Source organism: Hippoglossus hippoglossus, chromosome 15 (assembly GCF_009819705.1).
Source record: "Hippoglossus hippoglossus isolate fHipHip1 chromosome 15, fHipHip1.pri, whole genome shotgun sequence".
Classification (NCBI taxonomy): domain Eukaryota; kingdom Metazoa; phylum Chordata; class Actinopteri; order Pleuronectiformes; family Pleuronectidae; genus Hippoglossus; species Hippoglossus hippoglossus.
The window spans coordinates 2,381,696-2,400,900 of record NC_047165.1 but is presented as its reverse complement, the minus strand read 5'-3'; the positions used below and the strand labels follow the sequence as shown (position 1 = coordinate 2,400,900).

The following is a 19,205-nucleotide window of genomic DNA, read 5'->3' as shown; positions in this document are numbered from 1 at the left end:
CAGTACGTCTTATTAAAGTCACATTCATATATTATAATATTTACTATTTAACCAGGATATTTATTAATGTTGCCCTTTATTTCTTCAATTTAACAAATATTACAAGTTTAAGCAAATATTACTTTTACTAACTTTTACCTCACATTATATATAAATATGAATCTCATGTCTCGATCATTGTACATCCTCACATTTACCAGTAAGTGACTCAGAATGATCCCGAGCTTTAAATAAACCTGCTCCATTACTTATTATATATTTACAGTCTGTGTTTATTTCATAATCCCACTGAACTCCACGTGGCTTTGACTGCAGCGCCCCCTGCTGGCCGGTTGTTGTAAGTACACATTTAAAGTTGCACTAAGTAGAAACTCCGGAGAAAGTTTAAAATCTGCAGGTTTGACAAATGTCTGCGAGTTAAAGTTAAGTTAAGATTTCACAGGAGCGGATTCTGATCCAGGGGAGAAAGTAAAGAGGTCACTCACGTGTCCGATGTGACATGTGACACAGACGCTCAAATGTCAGAGTCCCGAGCCGCGGGTCCAGCTCAGACTGCTCCCCGACGTCTGAGGCCTGTTTCCGCGTAAACCACCCGACTCCCTCCCATCCTCATTCCGCTAATTCCCCGGTGGTCCTGTTCTTAAGTGCAGCCCGACTCCCCGGTGCAGTTGATCCGGGGAACAGGCAGCCACAGCCCGGGGAACCATGCGCTCCTTAGCGGGACTCGCTGCCATCGTGGCGGCGGCGAGCGTCTTCCTCTACCTGCTGTCCACTCATCTTCCCCCGGGACCCGAGCAGCTCCAGGCCCGGGGACAGGACCGGGGAGAGGACCGGGGACTGGACCGGGGACAGGACCGGGGAAAGGACCGGGGAGAGGACCGGGGACAGGACCGGGGAGAGGACGGGGGACAGGACCAGGGAGAGGACCGGGGTAAGGACCGGGGACAGGACCGGGGAGAGGACCGGGGAGAGGACCGGGGTAAGGACCGGGGACTGGACCGGGGAGAGGGCCGGGGTAAGGACCGGGGACAGGACCGGGGAGGGGACGGGGGACTGGACCGGGGAGAGGGCCGGGGTAAGGACCGGGGACAGGACCGGGGAGGGGACGGGGGACTGGACCGGGGAGAGGGCCGGGGTAAGGACCGGGGACAGGACCGGGGAGAGGACGGGGGACAGGACCAGGGAGAGGACCGGGGTAAGGACCGGGGACAGGACCGGGGAGAGGACCGGGGACTGGACCGGGGAGAGGGCCGGGGTAAGGACCGGGGACAGGACCGGGGAGGGGACGGGGGACAGGACCAGGGAGAGGACCAGGGAGTCCGGGAGAACAGGTGAGGAGGAGCCCGACCGAGACGGACACTTAGAAACTTCACTGACATTTAGTTTATTAGTTTATAACGTTTATCTAGTTTATTCTGAGGAAGAAGAAATAAAAAAAAACCCAAATAAAAAGACAAATGTGAAGTATTTAAGATTTAAGATTACATGTAAAATATATACACAATAAAATAAAAAATATAAAAAATACTGTGACATTTTCAATTATTAGACAATAAAATATTAATAAGAAGATATATCATTATATAATTAAGTGCAAAGTGCTCTTTAATGTTGCTTTTACACAAAGAGGCATTAAGTTAATTAAGTAGTAATTAAGTTATATCTGTGTATTAACAATCACATGTCAGTCATTCGTTCATTTATAGATATTTTTGAGTAACACAGTGAGTCGATTAATCAATTAGTTGATTCACAGACATTTAATTGCCAACTAACTAATGTTTTTAAGTTTCTAAAAATGTGAATATTTAAAGTTTTTCTTGGTCAAACATGATATTAGCCTGATTATCTCCAGGGTTTCACCTTCAGTGAACGTGTGGGAACAACTGGATTTACAGTACCTCAATTCTTTCTTGACATTTGTAGCCAAACCATGAAGTGAACTTGTTATTACTTATTATTGCCTCAGTTAATTGTTTGGCCTTTAACATGATATGAAATAATAATGTTCATCACAACTTCTCGGAGCCCGTCGGTGCAAAACTGAAATAGATTTCAATGACAAATCATAAATGACAAACAGCAAATCTTCATACATGAGACAAATAAGAAGTGAATAATTTAAAGTGGATGATGATACATTTTCTTTCAGTTACTCCACCAGCTGTTGCAGATGTTCTCCTGACCTCCTGTTATTGATCAATTTCTGTCGTCACAGGCCTTAGAAATAAAAATCTAAAACAATAGAAAAGTCCAAAATGGTCAAAGCTGATTTTAAAGCGCAGACTTTAAATCATTCTGTGACCCCTCGTGTCTATTTTAAAACATCCTTGGGTTCGAGGTTGTCTGGGGACGATAGAATAACGCCGGCCAGTGCACATATTATCATATCAAGTCATTCAGCCACAGTGTGACTGCGCCCAATGAAATGACATGTATCAGCATCAAGTTAGTCTTGTGTGTGTGTGTGTGTGTGTGTGTGTGTGTGTGTGTGTGTGTGTGTGTGTGTGTGTGTGTGTGTGTGTGTGTGTGTGTGTGCGCGCGCGTTGGTAAATAACCATGGTTATAGGTTTATTTTATTTCCTCATACAGACATGAATCAGAAATGCTGCAGTTTGCTTCAATGGAAAAAATATATTTTACCATTTTGCATTGAGTAAATTGAAATTAAACTAAAGTAGATCCAATTAATTAATTAATAATAATAAACATATTTACCACATATATATTACAGCTATGGAATTCCTGCAGAAAAACAACAGTGCTAGTCTCGACCCGGTCGTTTGAATTTGACCCTGAACTTCTTATTCACAGCTTTTTTCCAACATTAATGATAAATAAAGAAAAACAATCAACAGGTAAATCAATGACTAAATGTTTTCTGCTGTCTCAACCTAATTGACTCAGTTTTATATCAGTAATCTTCCCTCATCACTGCCTGTTTCATTTCCCTCCTTAAATGCTGCACACGCATTCGTGCAGTTTGACGCATCCAAGCTTACACATCATCAACGTGCTGACCAGTGACAGAACAGAAGGGTTTCTCAGGTGACCAGTAGGAAGGAGGAATGCTGAGGGTCGCAGTAGGTGGTGGTGGGGGGGGGGGGGGGGGGGGGGGGGGGGCGGGGGGGACATCTTGAGTTTCAAGAAGGGGGGATTTTCGGTGTGTGTGTGTTTGTGTCAGAAGTGTCTTCGGACCCTTAGCTCAAGTCCACAGGCAACGACGCCATTTCTATTTCCGTCCCTAAATCAAATGTATCCTGTTACACACACACACACACACACACACACACACACACACACACACACACACACACACCCCCCCCCACACACACACACACACACCCCCCCACCCCCCCCACACACACCCCCCCCACACACACACACCCACACACCCCCCCCACACACACACACACACACCCCCCCCCCACACACACCCCCCCCCCCCCCCCCACACACACACACACACACTCTCTTCTTTCTGATCTAATCTTCTTTCTCTTTTCTTTTTGTTCTAATCTTTTCAGTCATGTTAGAAAAGAGTTTCGCTCCAACTAATAAAATATCTTCTCTTACAGATGAGACATATCTGGTTTAAAGCGCTGAGGTCTGAGACGTTGACCTCTGACCTTTCAGCTGTTTAATCATTACAGTGGAAGTGAAGGACGTTTTGTGCAACTTGCATTTCTGGATAAACCTCCTTACCCCCGAAATTTCTGAAATGGCTTAAAAACCTTTTGGTGTGTTTTGTGTTTCCGTCCAGGCTGAAGTTCCCGTCGGACCTGGACGAGCTGCGGGAGCTCGCTGACATGCTCAAGTTCTACAAGAGAGAACATCACGGCTACGTTCTGCTGCTGTTCTGCAGCGCCTACCTGTACAAACAGTCCTTCGCCATCCCCGGCTCGTCCTTTCTGGTGAGACGTTAAAATGACCAAGGCTGCTGCACACTTGAGACCCGAGTCGCCTCCGTCTGACAATCACGGTGCCAGTTATCTGGCACAATACTCTCGATGCTACCGATTGAGTTGGAGGCTCCCTGATCTCGGAGAATCTTGGGTTTCTTTGAGATTTCACTGTGAAATATTTTCCTACATACGAGTGTGTGGTCTGACGATTATGAATTCGTTTAAATCTTTATTTATGTCTTTAAACGTTTTTAAAATCAGTTAAATCCTCATGTGTGCAGCAGCCTCTGTTTTGTTTGAAAACTATTGGACAGATTACGACTAAACTTGGTGAAAGGAGCTTGTTTGGATCAGGGAAGAACCTTTTAAATTCTGATGAGGGTCCTGATCTAGTCTCATTAGGGGAACGTAGGGTTTTGTTAGAACTAATAACCAGTGCCATTTAGTTTTAAATCATTTCATTTGCTCTGTGGCACATCTGGTTTCCACTAATGACTTTCTAACTGCTCCCTGCTCTCCTCCTGCAGAACATGTTGGCCGGTGCGATCTTCGGCCCGTGGGAGGGTCTGGTGCTCGCCTGCCTCCTCACCACTTTAGGCTCCACGCTCTGCTTCCTGCTCTCCGCTACGTTTGGGAAGCAGCACGTGCTTCACTTCTTCCCCGACAAGGTGGCGCTGCTGCACAGGAAGGTACGACTGTCAAATACATGATATTAAAAACATAACCTTCCTCTGTCACCTCCCTTCTCTCCAGCTTTCTGCTCTCTTGTTTTTCCATATTTCTCTCTCCATCACTTTGTCTTCTTCTCATCTCTCTGGCCTCGCTCCGTCAGGTGGAGGAGAATCGTAGCAGTCTATTCTTCTTCCTACTTTTCCTCCGTTTCTTCCCCATGACTCCTAACTGGTTCCTTAACATCACCTGTCCTGTCCTCAACATCCCAATGCCCATTTTCTTCTTCTCTGTGCTCATAGGTGAGACTACACACTCGTTTAAAATAAACACAACACAAAGATCCCAACGTGTCGATGACTCTGCTGCTGCTCTCGCCTTCCAGGTTTGATTCCCTACAACTTCATCTGCGTCCGTACGGGCTCCATGCTGTCGGAGATCTCCTCCCTGGACGACATCTTCTCCTGGAGCACGCTGGCCCAGCTCCTCGCCATCGCCCTCGTGGCTCTCGTCCCTGGAGCGCTGATCAAACGCTACAGCGAAGGTCACCTCAAGGTGGACGGAATGGACGGCAACGGAAGCAGTCGGGAGGAAATCAAGAAGGAGCGGAAGAGGCGATGACGGAGAACCTCACTGTGACTGTCGGTGGGGAAGAAGCTCTCCGCTGGTGGGCACGTGACATTTTGTTCACTCCAGAAACTTGATGTTTTCAAGGTCACCACACGAGAGGCTCGTCATTCATAGTTAGAAATATCCTCAGGTCAAGTTACAGCAGACGTTTTCAGCCGTGAACTTCGGAGAATGTCCACTTGTCTCCTTTCACATGAAGGACGCAGCAGGAGCTTGTCCGGGTCGTACGTGTTCATCTTGGAATCTCGTCGGCTTTTCAAGTTGACATCGTCGTCGTTGCTTCTACGTGCATGGCTCCTCTCTTTTGTCTTTTGGTTTATTTCTGTTTTGCGTGTGTCACGTGCACTGAGGATACTTTGATTTACAAAACAAAAGTCTTAAAATGTACTGTGGTTGCTTTGGAGACGACTCAGTAGACTAGTTTCTTCTCTTCACACGTGTTCACTCTTACACGTCTTTTAACTCCACTCGAAGCCTGTTGTTTTGGTATGTTTTGATTTTCTAAATGTAACGGACGTCTGTTTTTCTTAAAGCACTCACTGTTGTGTCTTAATGTCGCTGTGACCGCAGATGACGTCTTACAGTTGTGATCTTCTCATGATCATCTCTATGGCCTGAAGGTTTGGTTTTTGGAATACAGGTGCTGCCATCTTGTGGTTAAGTCACAGTATCAAGGTCACAGCTGTCAATCATGAGGTTTAGTTGTCTAATTGAAAACCCGATTTATCCTAAACGTCAACACTTGAACGTATATCAGTGTTGAGTTAAAGTATTTTGACTTTTTAGTTGAGCCCCGAATATTGACATGGAGGAGGCAAGGTTTATCACCTTTACTGCAACCGGCCACCAGGGGGTGATCAAGATGCTTTGGCCTCACGTTTGGGGAGCTGTCATTTTGTCTATCTTGAAAGGTTCCAACAAATCCTGTTGTATCCTCCTCAAGTCACAGTGTCGTACTACAAACTGTTTACTGATGATTCCTGCCAGCAGTTACACTTAACCTCTACCAGAACCAGCAAAGTGCCTTGCTCAAGAGCACCTTAACATCCCCTGTGGGAGAAGTTAACCAGTCTTATAACACACAATATGGATGTTGAGTTGTGTGTCAACCCGGTGGAAGTTGTTGTGTATTGTTCTTATCAGCATGTAAAAGAAAAACACAACTTTCCAACTCTTTGGTATTCAGCTTTACTGTTTGATTTGATTAGACTGGAGTTGTACTTTATATTTTTAATTCTGTATTTTTTAGAGCAGGGATTCTGTAGAAAATAGTCTGAAATTAGTTAGTTCGGGGCCGGTTGGATAATGCAGAGTGGATTTACAAAGTACTTCCTGTTTCATGGTGAATCAGTAGGTGGCGGTATGACACTGAGGAAATATTGACACATAGAGCTTTTCAGCCTTGGACTATAATCATGAGACAGAAGTTTGGCGGTGATAGGACGATGCACAGTGGAGTTATGACAACATCGTGTCCTTTGGCGAAGGATGATCCTTCGCCGCACCTCAATGTTTACACGGTTTGAGGAAATGTCACAATTCTGACCATGGTCCAATGACTTGTCTCAGCTCATTTGAGCTGTTTATTGTAAAGCAACCAGGAGCAGTGCATCAAGGTATAAAACATGTCCCTTCCTGTCGCCAGTAGGTGGCGCTGTGACGATGAGTCAATATAGATTAAATTTTCACCACTTTTGAGCATGTTAAAGGCTCAAAAAGCCAAATCATTTGGGTTAGAATAATAAGAAGAAGAAGAGCCAACATTAACTTCAATCTAAATTAAATATGTTGTAAGAATTTAGATATTATTGTTATAAATCATTGTTATTATAGTAATTGTTAGAGGCAGACTGTTTCTACAGTTTCCGCATTTGTCCACCAGATGGTAGTGTTGTACTGTTGTTGTACTGATTATGCCGCAGAGGGGGGGGGGGACCGGGAGAAACGGCTCCGAACCACGGCCACTAATCACGCACTACATTCCACGCCATCACGTGCAGCGCTGTCAGCATCACTACGCACAGACTGATCTGTTCAGGGCAAAAACAAAAAATCTCCATGTTGTTGAGATGACGTCATTTAAAGTTGATCGTCGAACGTGTAACGTCAAAAATAGGCGACTTCCTGTTGCGTTGTTCCATAACGCTCCGCCATAACGCTTTTTTTTGTGCCACTTTGTATATATATTCATATATACATATATTCATATATATATTCATATATATATATTCATATATACAAAGTGGCACAAAAAAGCCGCACTGTTGTTGTACTGTTCCTAGAAAAAAAAAAAAATGAAAAAAAACACATATATAAAAAATATACCACTAAAGCCAAAATGGTGGGCTTCCTGTTTGGTCTAGCATATCTATCCAATAGACTTATTTGTTTGTTATGAAAAGACACATGTCCCCATCGATTTTTGTACATGTCGGCCAATCGTGGTGTCGGGGCTGCCCTTTAGGGGGCGCTAGTCAGTTATTTTGCCACGCCCATTGGCAAAATAACTTAATAATTCCTTAAAACCATATGAATATTTTCAGGGGGGGATCTTTGAGTTAGTTTTTATCTCCGTCTTGTGATGACACTCATCTCAATTTGAAGTTGATCAGATAAAAGCCCTGGGACAAGTTCGTCAAAGTAAAAATGTGGAATATGGCCAAAATGGCCACTAAATGCAAAATGGCGGGCTTCCTGTTGCGTTTTTCATAATGCCCCTTGCCACTTTTTTGTTTGTCTGGTCATGATACACCTGGGCTACGATTTTTGTGAAGATCGGTCAAAGGGAAACCTAGGGGCTGCGTTCCAGGGGGCGCTGTTGAGCCATTTTGCCACGCCCATTTCAAATTACTCTAGAATACGTACATTTTCACCACTTTCTAATTTTCTGCAAAGTTTGGTAAGAAGTTGAGCATGTTGAAGCCTCAAAAAGCCAATTCATTGGGGTCACTATAATAAGAATAATCCTTACAATTTCCAGAGGGCCTCCCACCGTCGGTGCTCGGGTCCTAAAAAACTGAAACATGCAAAAACAAACTTACGGACAAAGCGTCTCCAAGGCTCAACTCAGGCGGATGCAGTGGATTCAACACCTAAAGGTTTGGACCACATTCGCCGCGCAGATCTAAAAAAACAAGATGGTCGGTTCCCATGTGATCACAAATGACCAACAGCTGTGTCTCGGTTCGGGGGCTGCGTCCTTCAGAGGACGTGTCTGAAGACTCACTGCGTCTCAACTAGACCGTCTCACTTCAAGTGCATCCGACAAACGTGTCTTTCTATTCCAGAGAAAGCTCCACTGGGAGGATTCTTCCGTTTGTCATGCACAGTGTTGCTTTGTGTGGGTCTAATCCAACAAACTGTTTATCAGGCTGTTTTTTGGACTACATGAAAAAATATGATAAAATCTGTGACTTCTGTTTGCATTTGCTTTTACAACTATCGCTCAGTTTTGAATAAATAATCCGAAATGGCAGCTGCTTGTGAAATGACAAAAGAAACAAGGCAGGAATTTTGGATGCGAAGATTTTTTATTCGTGCCATTTGTTCAGGTCACACAGTCATTGACCCTGTCGATGACGGACAGCAGCAACAACATCCACAGATACACACAAGTTACAACACACGCTCACACCTCATTAACGTCTCTCCTGTTCCCTCTCACCACGTCCTTACACGGAAACTCTCCCACTGTTGTTCGTGCACACAGACACACACCTTCACGCTGGCTGAGGCAGGCACTCTGTCGTGAAATCTCATTTGTAACAACTCAGCAAAACACAAGGACCTGATGTGAATTCCACGAGTCGGTTGGCAGAAGACACAAAGATGGAAGTAAATGGACGTGGACAGACTTTGGAGAAGTTTTGAACATCCTCTTTGGACGTTCTGCTCTCGGTGAAAAGGTCAGGGGTCACCTGGTCTTCACTGGGCTGCGTCAGCGCTGGAGAATCATCTGCCTGCACCTTGTTATCATGCTGCAAAGGCTGTTTTAATCCCTGTCATTCAAATGGTTACGTCCCCACAAAGACAAACAGTAAATGATGCAGAATCTAAGTCAAAACCTGCCTCTGTTGGTTTGTAGTGAGCTCGCCTGGAGTTTGATCTCATTCCCGGAGGAAAGGGGATATTGAAATGTAAAATGTACTCTTACATCCAGTGAGTCAGACTAGGGGTCATTAAATCATTGTGCATTTTGCTTCCATGAAGATGAATATGTACGTGTAGTGTCGTGGAAGTCTGGCCTGTAGACGCGTCACTCTGGATTAGAGCCAAACCGATATGAATGTTTTGGAGCCGAGATTAGGGAGTAACACAAAAAGGGAGAAATGAAATTGAGTCTGAATATTTTAGACTTTAATCATGAACTTTGTCATAAATAACTAAAAACAAAACACAAATACAACCAAATAAATAGAATTTGAGTTAGGAAAATAAAACAAAATCTGTATAACGCAAATATAAATGCACGACTCTCCACATGGTTTATTCTGCACATGTAATCGATCAGTCGGGCTCGTCTCCGGCTCACCTTCCTCAGATCTCATGGGTAGAAACAAAGATGTGGAGTTTCTGCTCACGGGCACATTTATCCATTTATCCAAACATTCAAAGTCAACTTCAGAGTAAAACACAAATCAACAGCAACTGAACAGGCGGATAAAGGCCGTAGTGTCGTTAATGCTGCCAGTCGATGAGAAGAAGCTACATAAATTATATAAAAGTAGTGGTTATGTATACAATGTACAATGGGGAAGATTGTTACACATACAAATGAGGAGCATAATTATGGCAGGACGAGTAAGAAGTTCAGATTCAGAAAGACATTTTGTAGTTTTAAGTCTTCTCAAGGTTTTTATCCTGTAGATTCAACTGAGGGACAAAGTTGAGTTCAGGTCTGAATTTTTAAATCAAGCTCTGGTGACACATTTGGCTCAAAAAGGCTTTTGGCTGAATTTACACATTTATGAACATGGTCATAACTGGGCCCAGATAATTGTTGTGTCACAGTAACATGACGCAAAGATAACAAAAAAAAATGTGCAGCATCATCACAAGGTTAATATCCGAGGAGTTTGCATAATTTAAAAACCACGATGATTTATCGAGATGATATTATTCAGTCAGTGCAAATCTGTCAGTGCTGAGCAGATGTCTGCTCTCAGTCATGCAAGTAGTCGACACAGACCGGAGTCTCAAAAGACACAACGTGCAAAATATCAATTACTGAAATAACAGGCAGATCCAGGACGAGTTCATTTCATCCGAGAGAAAGAAAAAGAAACATGGCGATGATGACAACATAGAACGAGCAGGTGAGGAAACCTCTGGTTGTCAGAGCGCAGCCCGGCTGCTCATTGGCAAAGAACTAACATACAGTTTACTGGTCTCATCGTCATCTCACAACTGGCAACCACACATCACAAATAACACAACACATCAGGACGGGAGGCTGATGAATGGCAACTTGTCCCTTCAAAATAAAAAAAGCTTATTCGTACGAACTGAAAACCTTCACTGGCTCTTAGAAATCCAGACAAAAGAGATGAAAAATCAATGATTAGATCTCAGGGCAGCTAAAATCAAAAAGCTGTAATCAGATCCAGGCCAGAGCAGCAGAAAAAAACAACAACTCTGAAACAAAAATGTAAATGTCTCTGAGTCGTCAGAGGTTGAGATTTTCCCCATTGGGGCCACAGGGTGAAGCCGGAGGAGACGAGCAAACAGCAACCACAAGGAAAGGCCTTGAAAAAACAGGTAATCCAGGGAAACATGCAATGAAATGAACCATTTGATATCTTTAAATTTATCAGATTGACACAATCACATATTAGAGATTGTTGTGTTTCCAGCATTTGGTGATTGTAGGAGAATCCACATCGTACGGAGCTTTGATCCATGGCGGTTGCTGCTCGCCGCCACCAGGCCCATTCTTCCTCGGCCTCTTCCACCTCTCCACTGTCTTCCTCTCACATGTCCTGCGACCGCCCCTCCCCTCCCCCCTGTGTGAAGTGGTACAACAGTGTAACCTCGTCCCTGAAGCTGTGCCGACCCGTCAGGGGATCGAACACTCCTCCCCGCTGAAGCCGATCGCCGTACAGTTGGGCCTCAGCTCGCCCGGCACACAGGCCCCTCTCCACCAGCCAGTCCACCAGGTCGCTGCCCCGAAACACACCTTCAGGACGGGGCTGTGGACGGGATGGGCACGAAGCAGGAACCTGCTGGTGCCGGTGCTGAGGAGTCGCTGGGTCGTGAGCTTCGTCCGAGGGGAGCTGGGGAATCTGCTCCTCTGGGATATCGGGGTCAGGGATATTAGTTTGGTGTTCGGTCTCCAGCTCAGGCCCGGGTCGGGATGGGAGTGAATATTGGCCGCAGGATTCAGCTGGATCGTGATTTTGGTGAATCTGGTGAAGATCCTGATGTGTGTGCAGGGGCTGATGGGAGGGGGGAGGTCTCGGAAGCCCATCCTCCTCTTCCTCCTCCTCCAGCCCTCTTCCTCCACCAAACCTGTCATTATCAGAGGAAGGATTCACCTGTCGGAGCACTCACACTCTCCCCTGAGCCACTAGGGGGTGATGAAGAGGAGAGGAATGGGGCAGGCAAAGGGAGGCAGGGAGGAAATAAAGGAAATATGAAGGGAAGGAAATAAAGAGGAAAAAGAATAGTGGAGAGAATTTCATGTGTTAGAAGAAAAAGCAAAGAAAAGAACCCAAAACTCAAAAAATCCAGCGGCAAGTATTTTAGTCAGTAACCCAGTTATCTGAGAACTTTCACACTGGTAACCGCTTAGTATTAAACAACTTGTGAAAAGGTTAAAACATTAAAGTGGCCATACTATGGTTTTCAGGTTCATGCAAACTCTGCAGAGAAAGAACCGGCCAAGCTGAGAGGAGACCCGCAAACATTAAGATTCAGTCCAGTTTCTGAGTAGCAACAGCAGGAGTCACAGATGATGCTCCGTTAAACATACACTGCAAACTGGTGGAAACACACAGTGTAAATGTCTAATGAGTAAATCTGTGTGGAGAAAAACAGCTGTTTGATGACAGAAAAGAATAAAAACTATCCACAGTTACAGTAGATAACATGCAAAGAGGATGCAGAGACAAATAAAACTACTGTGGACATGAACAGGATCAGAATTAATCCCCCTGAGAAACTGCTCAACAGTTCAGATCAGTGCAGAAATAAAGCTGCAGTTTACTTTCTACTGAATTTAACAAACACAGGAACAGGAAGTAATCTGAAATCATATTTACACGTGCTTTCAAAAAGGGGGACAGGATGTACTGTATGACACACGAAATCAAACACAAACACAAAGTAGTGCTCATACCTGCCAGTGTGTAGTACGTCCTGGACACACTGGTCTTTGTGGTAGCGGACGAACTGGGTGCAGGTGAGTCTGACTTCCTCTGGAACAGCTGAGGGACTCAAATCCTCGCTGTCTCTGCCCTGCCACAAGTTACGCAACCTAACACACACACCAACACAACCATTACTCCTGTGAATCCCATTTGAACATTATTTCAGAGGAAGAAGTCGTTGAAGACTCACCTCTTCTTGAACGGCAGGATGATGAGGTGTCTGTCCAGACCAAAGATCCCGAAGGACAGGAAACCCTGAGACACAGAGAAAGAGAGAAACATTCACAGCAGCTCATTTAATGTACACACACACGCATGTGCACGCACACTGGTACCTGTCCATAGTTAGCCACAGCACAGAAGAACTGTAGCTCCAGGTAAAGTCTTCCTGGATCTTTGTTAAACAGCCACCACAGACAGCTGGACAGGTTCTGCATAAAGACAGAGAACATTCATCTGTGTAGTAATGTCCATTCCTCTGTATCTGAAGGTTTCAATCAAACACACACACACACACACACACACACACACACACACACACACACACACACACACACACACACACACACACACACACACACACACACACACACACACACACACACACACACACACACACTATCCTCACCGCTAGCAGGCTGACGATGAGCAGCAGGCAGAGCAGAACGTGTCTGACTGTCTGTTTATCATCGGTGGGTTGAAGCCCGGGTGGCGGCAGGTTTAGCGGCTGCTCTGAGGAGGAAGGCTGCAGCCGGTCACACGGCGCCCCACTGTGGTCTGGAGAGGGAAGTAACATTACCACTCGACAGAGTGACCGGGGGAACTGTTCACTTCTAGATATGTTCTTCTGATTAGCAATAGCAAATTATGAATGTATGAAAAAACTCTTGAGATTATAGCTGTAATCTTGTTCACGTGTTAGAAGAAAACACGTGAACCTCCCTCTGTTTTATTTCCTATATTAATTAATTAGGAGCATTAATATGAAAGAAAGCATTGAAGGTTATTCTATTCAATCTGGTTTTTGGAATCTGTTCTTACAAATTAAATGTACAAGAATTATATCCGTTGGATGGTAAATAAAGTTATAAAGTGTGTGTTTGTTACCTGTGCTGTTTGTGTGCTCCCTTTGCGTGCTGGCTATCATGTCAGGCAGCGTCTGAACCGGAGAGAAACTGTGGAGGTCTGACAACACAACAGACACCATACAAATATTAACTTTCTCTCATCTGTTGAGAATTGAAAGTATAAAGTTCATTTCAGCTTGTTTATAAAGCTCTGTTATTGGGTTAAATGTTAACTGACAGACAGAACACTGTTAACCTGAGTTGATGCTGCCGACGGGGGAATTCGGCAACTGTGTCTGTTGTTGTGGATCCTCCAAGCCACCAGGGGTCCTCAGCTCATCAATAGGTCCAGTTCCAGCAGCTCTGCTCAGGGCCTCGTAACCTTGCTGTTCCCGGTCTCCCTGGCTGAGCCCCATCAGAGAGACTGCACCAAGCACCAGGCTGACAGCGAGCACCACTGCTGTGCTGATTATCTGGAGCAGAGAGCGTCACACATATATGATTTATGTTCCTGGGATTCATAAGGAATTCTTTATTGAAGGTTTTTGAATAGGAAATAAATAGAGTTGTGCACAGTAGAGGTAAGAGTGAACACAGGAGGAGTAAACATACACTGAACAGGGTGTAAGTCTAACCTGAGCTCTGCCGTAAAAGAAAGCAGAGTCCATGGTATCAGTCCGTTCTCCTGCTATCAGAAGACCTCCGACCACGAGGAAGGGGACCCTGCACACACACACACACACACACACACAGAATTCAAAACAAGCTCATTTCATTTGATTCTCTGTGTTCTCAGTAACGCTGGACTCACACGCATGCGATGCATTAACTCTTGGCGATGGGCGTGCCCGCCGCTCGGTGCTGGCGAGCTCCTCATAACAACAATAATCCCACTTTTATACTTGGGACACAACATAACCGGCTTTCATGCTAATGTGCGATGCTAGCTATCAGGACAATGCTTAGGAGAAGTTCACAGGACATGAAATCCACAACCACATGAACACGCACCAGGTTCACCAGCTGTCTCTGCGTCAGACAGAACCACAAACTAATTTGGCAACGCATGATGTCGAGTTTCGGTTGACGCCTCAAACTAAATCGCGGAGGTCCAGTCTAAATGTCCTCATCTTCGTGCTGACTTACCCCCAACCCAAAATCATGAAGACTCCTGGTCGGAGTCTCAGCAGATCATCTCTGGTAGTCAGGGCCAGACACAGAGGGATTAGGCCTGAAACACAGAACAAAACACACACATGCTAGCACCAGTTGATTCAGTCCTAAGCCAAACGCAGTCTAATTGATGAGAGTTGATGTGTTGACTGTGACACTCACCTGTCCAAACGTAGGTGCTGTACAAAGAGCCGTACAGCAGAGTGAAGGTGAGGATTTTGCCGACCAGGTTGTCGTCTTGTTTCACCAAGAAGTTCCACAGGATCATACTGACACACACCAGAAACTGAAGCAGAGGACGGTATAGTCGGTCAAGATAGAATAGGAAAGTGAATGCGAGTAGCTTGGGCTAAACTTTTACTCCTGATATATAACGAGAGAGAAACATGACCTGAACATATCATGTAACAAAGTTTCGCACTGACCTGAGCCAGGAACAGATTTAAGGCAAAGAGGTGAGGAAGTCTGTTAAATTTCCTGCTGAGCAACATCACGGCTATGGTCCACACCTGAGAGGAGACACGGACAGACGAGCAAATTTCACTTTTGTTTGTGAAAATTCTTCCACCACCACAAAGACTCAAGTAAATAGAGACGAATATTTCAGTATTGACCCACTGGAGGACATTAAAACGTCTGTGTTACTTCAAGACACATCTGCAAACACACTTACCAGTGCTACAAGGCTGACGATGCTAATGTTGAAGCTAACGTTTTCCAGCTCCGTCACCAGGGGGGTCGGGTCCATTAGAGGGATCGTCAATAACCAGGCCGACACATAGATGATCGGCGCCGACAGAAACGTGCTGATGACCATCCCTGACGTAACCTTGAGAGAAGGACGGAGAGAGCTTTACAGTTTATGGGCTTCGATATTGGTCTTGCAATTTCTACATATCATAACTGTTAAAAGTAGGATTACATCATCAATGGTACGTACCACCTCTAACTCCATATTGTAGTGTGCAGCGTAAATGGCGACACTGGGCGCCGTGGGGAAGACTCCATATAAGAAAGCAAAGTTGGACAAACTGGTGTGGTTGGCATTCGTACTGTTCACTCCCACGTCCAGAATATTAACCATGTCTTTACAGACCAGCGGCATCACCAGGCTGGAGACAAGAGAGAATCATAGAGACATCAATACTGACCAGTGGGTGAACTGGTTAAAGATGAAGATGAAGCTGGCCAAATACTAAACACTAGATATCCAGATAACTTCTATGTTTATTACATTTTCTAACATGGTTTTAGATGCAGGAGCCATTTTAGCTAGTGGACACTGAAATACCACGTTATTAAAGATGATATACAACTTTATATACGTACTTTCTTCTAGAAAATACTCAAAACACATGAATATCAATAAGGCTACCCTAAATAAAATATAAGAAACACACCATCCCAGTCCCACTTACAGTTTGGCTGTGATGAGGAGAATCAAGGCAACTCCAGTGTCTCTGGTGAGTTTTCTTAGCTGACCAACCTGCCCCAGGAACAGAGGGATTATCTTTCATGATTCCATAGGTTTTAATACTGTTAAAAATTAAATTCAAAGACTGAATTAAATGAAACTCACCATCGTGAGGCCGAGGTAAAATAAGGCTGCACCTCCAAAAGAGTTGGCCAGGCCGTCTATGAACTGCGACAGCACAGCAGGGATCCGTTGGCCCAGAGCAAAGTGAGAGATGATTCCCACCATCACCATGAACACTATTGGGTTCTTCAACACCTGGAGAGAGAGACAGCCTCAGTGATAAGGTGTTTACCAAGTCATAGGAAGAAAAAAGCACATATTGGACCTTACAGTTTAACTTATACCGAATATACCTGTAAGACCACAACTCCCAGGATGGCTAGGGTGCTGTGCTGCGGATGACTGGACTGTCTCCATTTCTGCACCTCACAAAGAGCGAAGCCGATGGGGTTGAGGAGCATGAGGGACACCGGGGCGACCAAGTAGATGTACTGGAGGTATTCTGGATATGTGCTACGATACAAAGCATCAACTAGAAACAACAGCGACAGAGAGAGAAAGAGATACGAACACTTTGAGTCTCAAACAGTATTTTTCTTCACTGACGATTTGTGTGAGTGCGATGTGTGTGTTGCCTGCCTCACCTATAGGGTATCCCAAGGCAAAGTCATTGCTTTGTGTAGCAAAGATGGCGTAAAGACCGGCTTTGCTGTACCTGTTTTCTGGACCGGCCACAATCAGTGTCAGCACACACACCAGCACAAACACTGTCACCTGCACACAGGATCAGAGCCAGGAGGTCGAGGATGGGTTTCATTTTAATTAAATACACAAACTTTAAAAGTGTGAACAAAAGCAGAGAAGCACAAAAAGAAAGCAAACCTTCGCGACCAGGACGCTCCAGAGAAACGCCCAGATGACGTCTCCAAAGTCCAACAGCACCATGTTTTTAAAGAGCAGAGCTGGAAGAGCAAACTTCGACACAAAGTTCCCCAAACCCTTCGACTGGTTCTCCGTGATGACATCGGCCCTGTACGCAGTAATGGAAGAAATAGTCTTGAATGCACAGATATCAACAGTGGCAAAATATTTGTTTGTGCTCTCTGCGGTATTTGCAACCATAAAATAAACCTTCACCAAAGATCACACTAGGCCAAGGTTGACACACACACACACATACCTGCCGGCAATGTAGCCACACAATATGATACCGAAGCACTCGAGGAGAGCTGGGAACAGTTTGTCGATGGACATGTGGGGCACACCAGCAGTGCCCGCAAGGGTATTATGGGATATGTTCTTCCCGTGAATCAACACATAGCTGTTGGTGGTTTCCATGGTGACGATGGGCTGGGCAATATCGGCACTATGGAGGAAGACAAGAGAAGAAAAACCATATAATTAGTGGCAGGAGCGGGTGAAAAAAGGCAAAATAGAAATAAAGTAACTGTCAACATTTCCACTGGTATGTCTGTCCCTGCCACCGAAGAAGATATTGTCGGAGGAAACAAAGAACAAAAGGAAAAGTGAAAGTGACCGAGTAAGAAAACCAAACAAGACTGAATAGTGAAGCACATTTCTCTCGTTGGCGAGAACTAAAAAGACCAAAGGCTGCAGGACAGACGCCGACCTGGTGTTGTTGTTATTGTTGGACAAGTAAAACAAAGCTTTTGCCTGTTTGCTTTGTCTTGTGCGTTTCTGCTTGCTTGACGTTGATCTGTGTACGTGAAGCTGTCGACTCGCTACTTTATCATCACAAGCCTCATCGATGAATTGATGAAAACGTCAAAAATGCCCTTTCTCGGAATTGTAAAGAACATTTCCTGGATCCGCCCCCTTATCCAGGTCCGCACCTAAATTTAATTTTGCTTTAATTCATTGAGGTCTAACTCACGAGTTCCCGTTCACGTCCAATTTCCTGCCGCGCACCATTACACCTCGGAGCTCGGAATGACATCACACATTAGTTGATGGCATTCCAGTTGCACAGGAACAATGTTTACGTTCGCCAGCTAGCCACTGTTAGCAAAAACAGTTCATAATAACGCATTACCAAGCATTTCACGCAAACCGCAGTAGCACGTCCACAGACAATAATAGGACGGTTCTACGTGTGTGACACGTTTAATGACAGTATTGCTAATAAACAGTAAAAACTACACATCTTGGATTTCGAAATCGGGGGGGTGGTGAGGTTCCTCCAACTTGAGGGGGGAGGGGGGGCGTTCCAGTTGGATTTTTCATGTGGGTGCCCAGAATCCCTGGTTACGCCTCTGTGCGTGAACAAACAGTCAGTTGAGTTACCGCAGGGAATCGAACCCGCTCCACTCGATGACGTCTGATCCACGCGGTTCAACGACAGTCGAACTGATGTAGGATCACGTGCAACAGCCTCAGAGACAAACAGCTGCTGAGCGTTAGCTTCAGCTAGCTACATGCTAAAAACACCAGGGGGACACCGCGCGTCACTTGAGCTCTGTCCGCCACATCTGGATGGAGCAGCTGATCCTGGAGCAGCTGGATGTGAAGCTGATAGCTCACCTCTGTTTCCTTCCTCTTCCTCTTCCTCTTCTTCCTCCTCCTCTTCTTCACACACACATGATCCGCTCGCGCTGCTCCGTGTTTTCACCGTCTCAAGCTCTGACAGCTGCCAGCAGAGGCCACGCCCTGAGCCCGCGACCGACGGGCCGTTCAGCCAATCAGCAGCAGGATGCGCGTTTAAAGCGGACGGTGATTGGGTAAAAAAAGGTGCACGAGCGATGCTGCGTTCATGTGATGAGAAGTCTGATATCAATCTTTTAAATCTAATGTTTTCACAGCACAAGTGGACGAATGATGAAATGCATCATGGGGTTTTATGGGTTTTTGGTTAAATAGAATATGTCCCTGCTATTTGAAATTCTCCTTTAGTGTCAAG

At 45.1% G+C, this 19,205-nt stretch overlaps 2 protein-coding genes across 4 annotated transcripts; one reads left to right on the top strand and one right to left on the bottom strand.

Annotated features, from left to right (window-relative positions):
- The first annotated feature begins 561 nt into the window (after positions 1-561).
- LOC117775861 (transmembrane protein 41A-B-like) lies at positions 562-6,391 on the top strand. Of its 2 annotated transcripts, none has more exons than XM_034609401.1 (6): positions 562-888; positions 1,309-1,331; positions 3,764-3,914; positions 4,433-4,594; positions 4,738-4,876; positions 4,960-6,391. In XM_034609401.1, exons 1-6 carry the CDS (start codon positions 706-708, stop codon positions 5,193-5,195), a joined length of 894 nt encoding a protein of 297 aa, XP_034465292.1. In that variant the 5' UTR covers positions 562-705; the 3' UTR covers positions 5,196-6,391. The 2 variants fall into 2 exon arrangements, with proteins under 2 accessions (XP_034465292.1, XP_034465291.1); XM_034609400.1 differs by having other exon boundaries at positions 562-960.
- Positions 6,392-9,538: 3,147 nt separating this feature from the next.
- gpr155b (G protein-coupled receptor 155b) lies at positions 9,539-18,947 on the bottom strand. Of its 2 annotated transcripts, none has more exons than XM_034608325.1 (20): positions 18,830-18,947; positions 17,469-17,654; positions 17,171-17,318; positions 16,933-17,062; positions 16,642-16,820; positions 16,391-16,543; positions 16,230-16,297; positions 15,752-15,923; positions 15,485-15,640; positions 15,237-15,320; positions 14,974-15,097; positions 14,785-14,869; positions 14,274-14,361; positions 13,895-14,111; positions 13,679-13,756; positions 13,200-13,348; positions 12,907-13,002; positions 12,762-12,826; positions 12,541-12,678; positions 9,539-11,769 (listed from the first exon to the last, which is right to left on the bottom strand). In XM_034608325.1, the coding sequence occupies exons 2-20, from the start codon at positions 17,624-17,626 to the stop codon at positions 11,721-11,723; spliced, it is 2,337 nt and encodes a 778-aa protein (XP_034464216.1). In that variant the 5' UTR covers positions 17,627-17,654; positions 18,830-18,947; the 3' UTR covers positions 9,539-11,720. The 2 variants fall into 2 exon arrangements, with proteins under 2 accessions (XP_034464216.1, XP_034464215.1); XM_034608324.1 differs by having other exon boundaries at positions 9,539-11,711.
- Between the last annotated feature and the right edge of the window lie 258 nt (positions 18,948-19,205).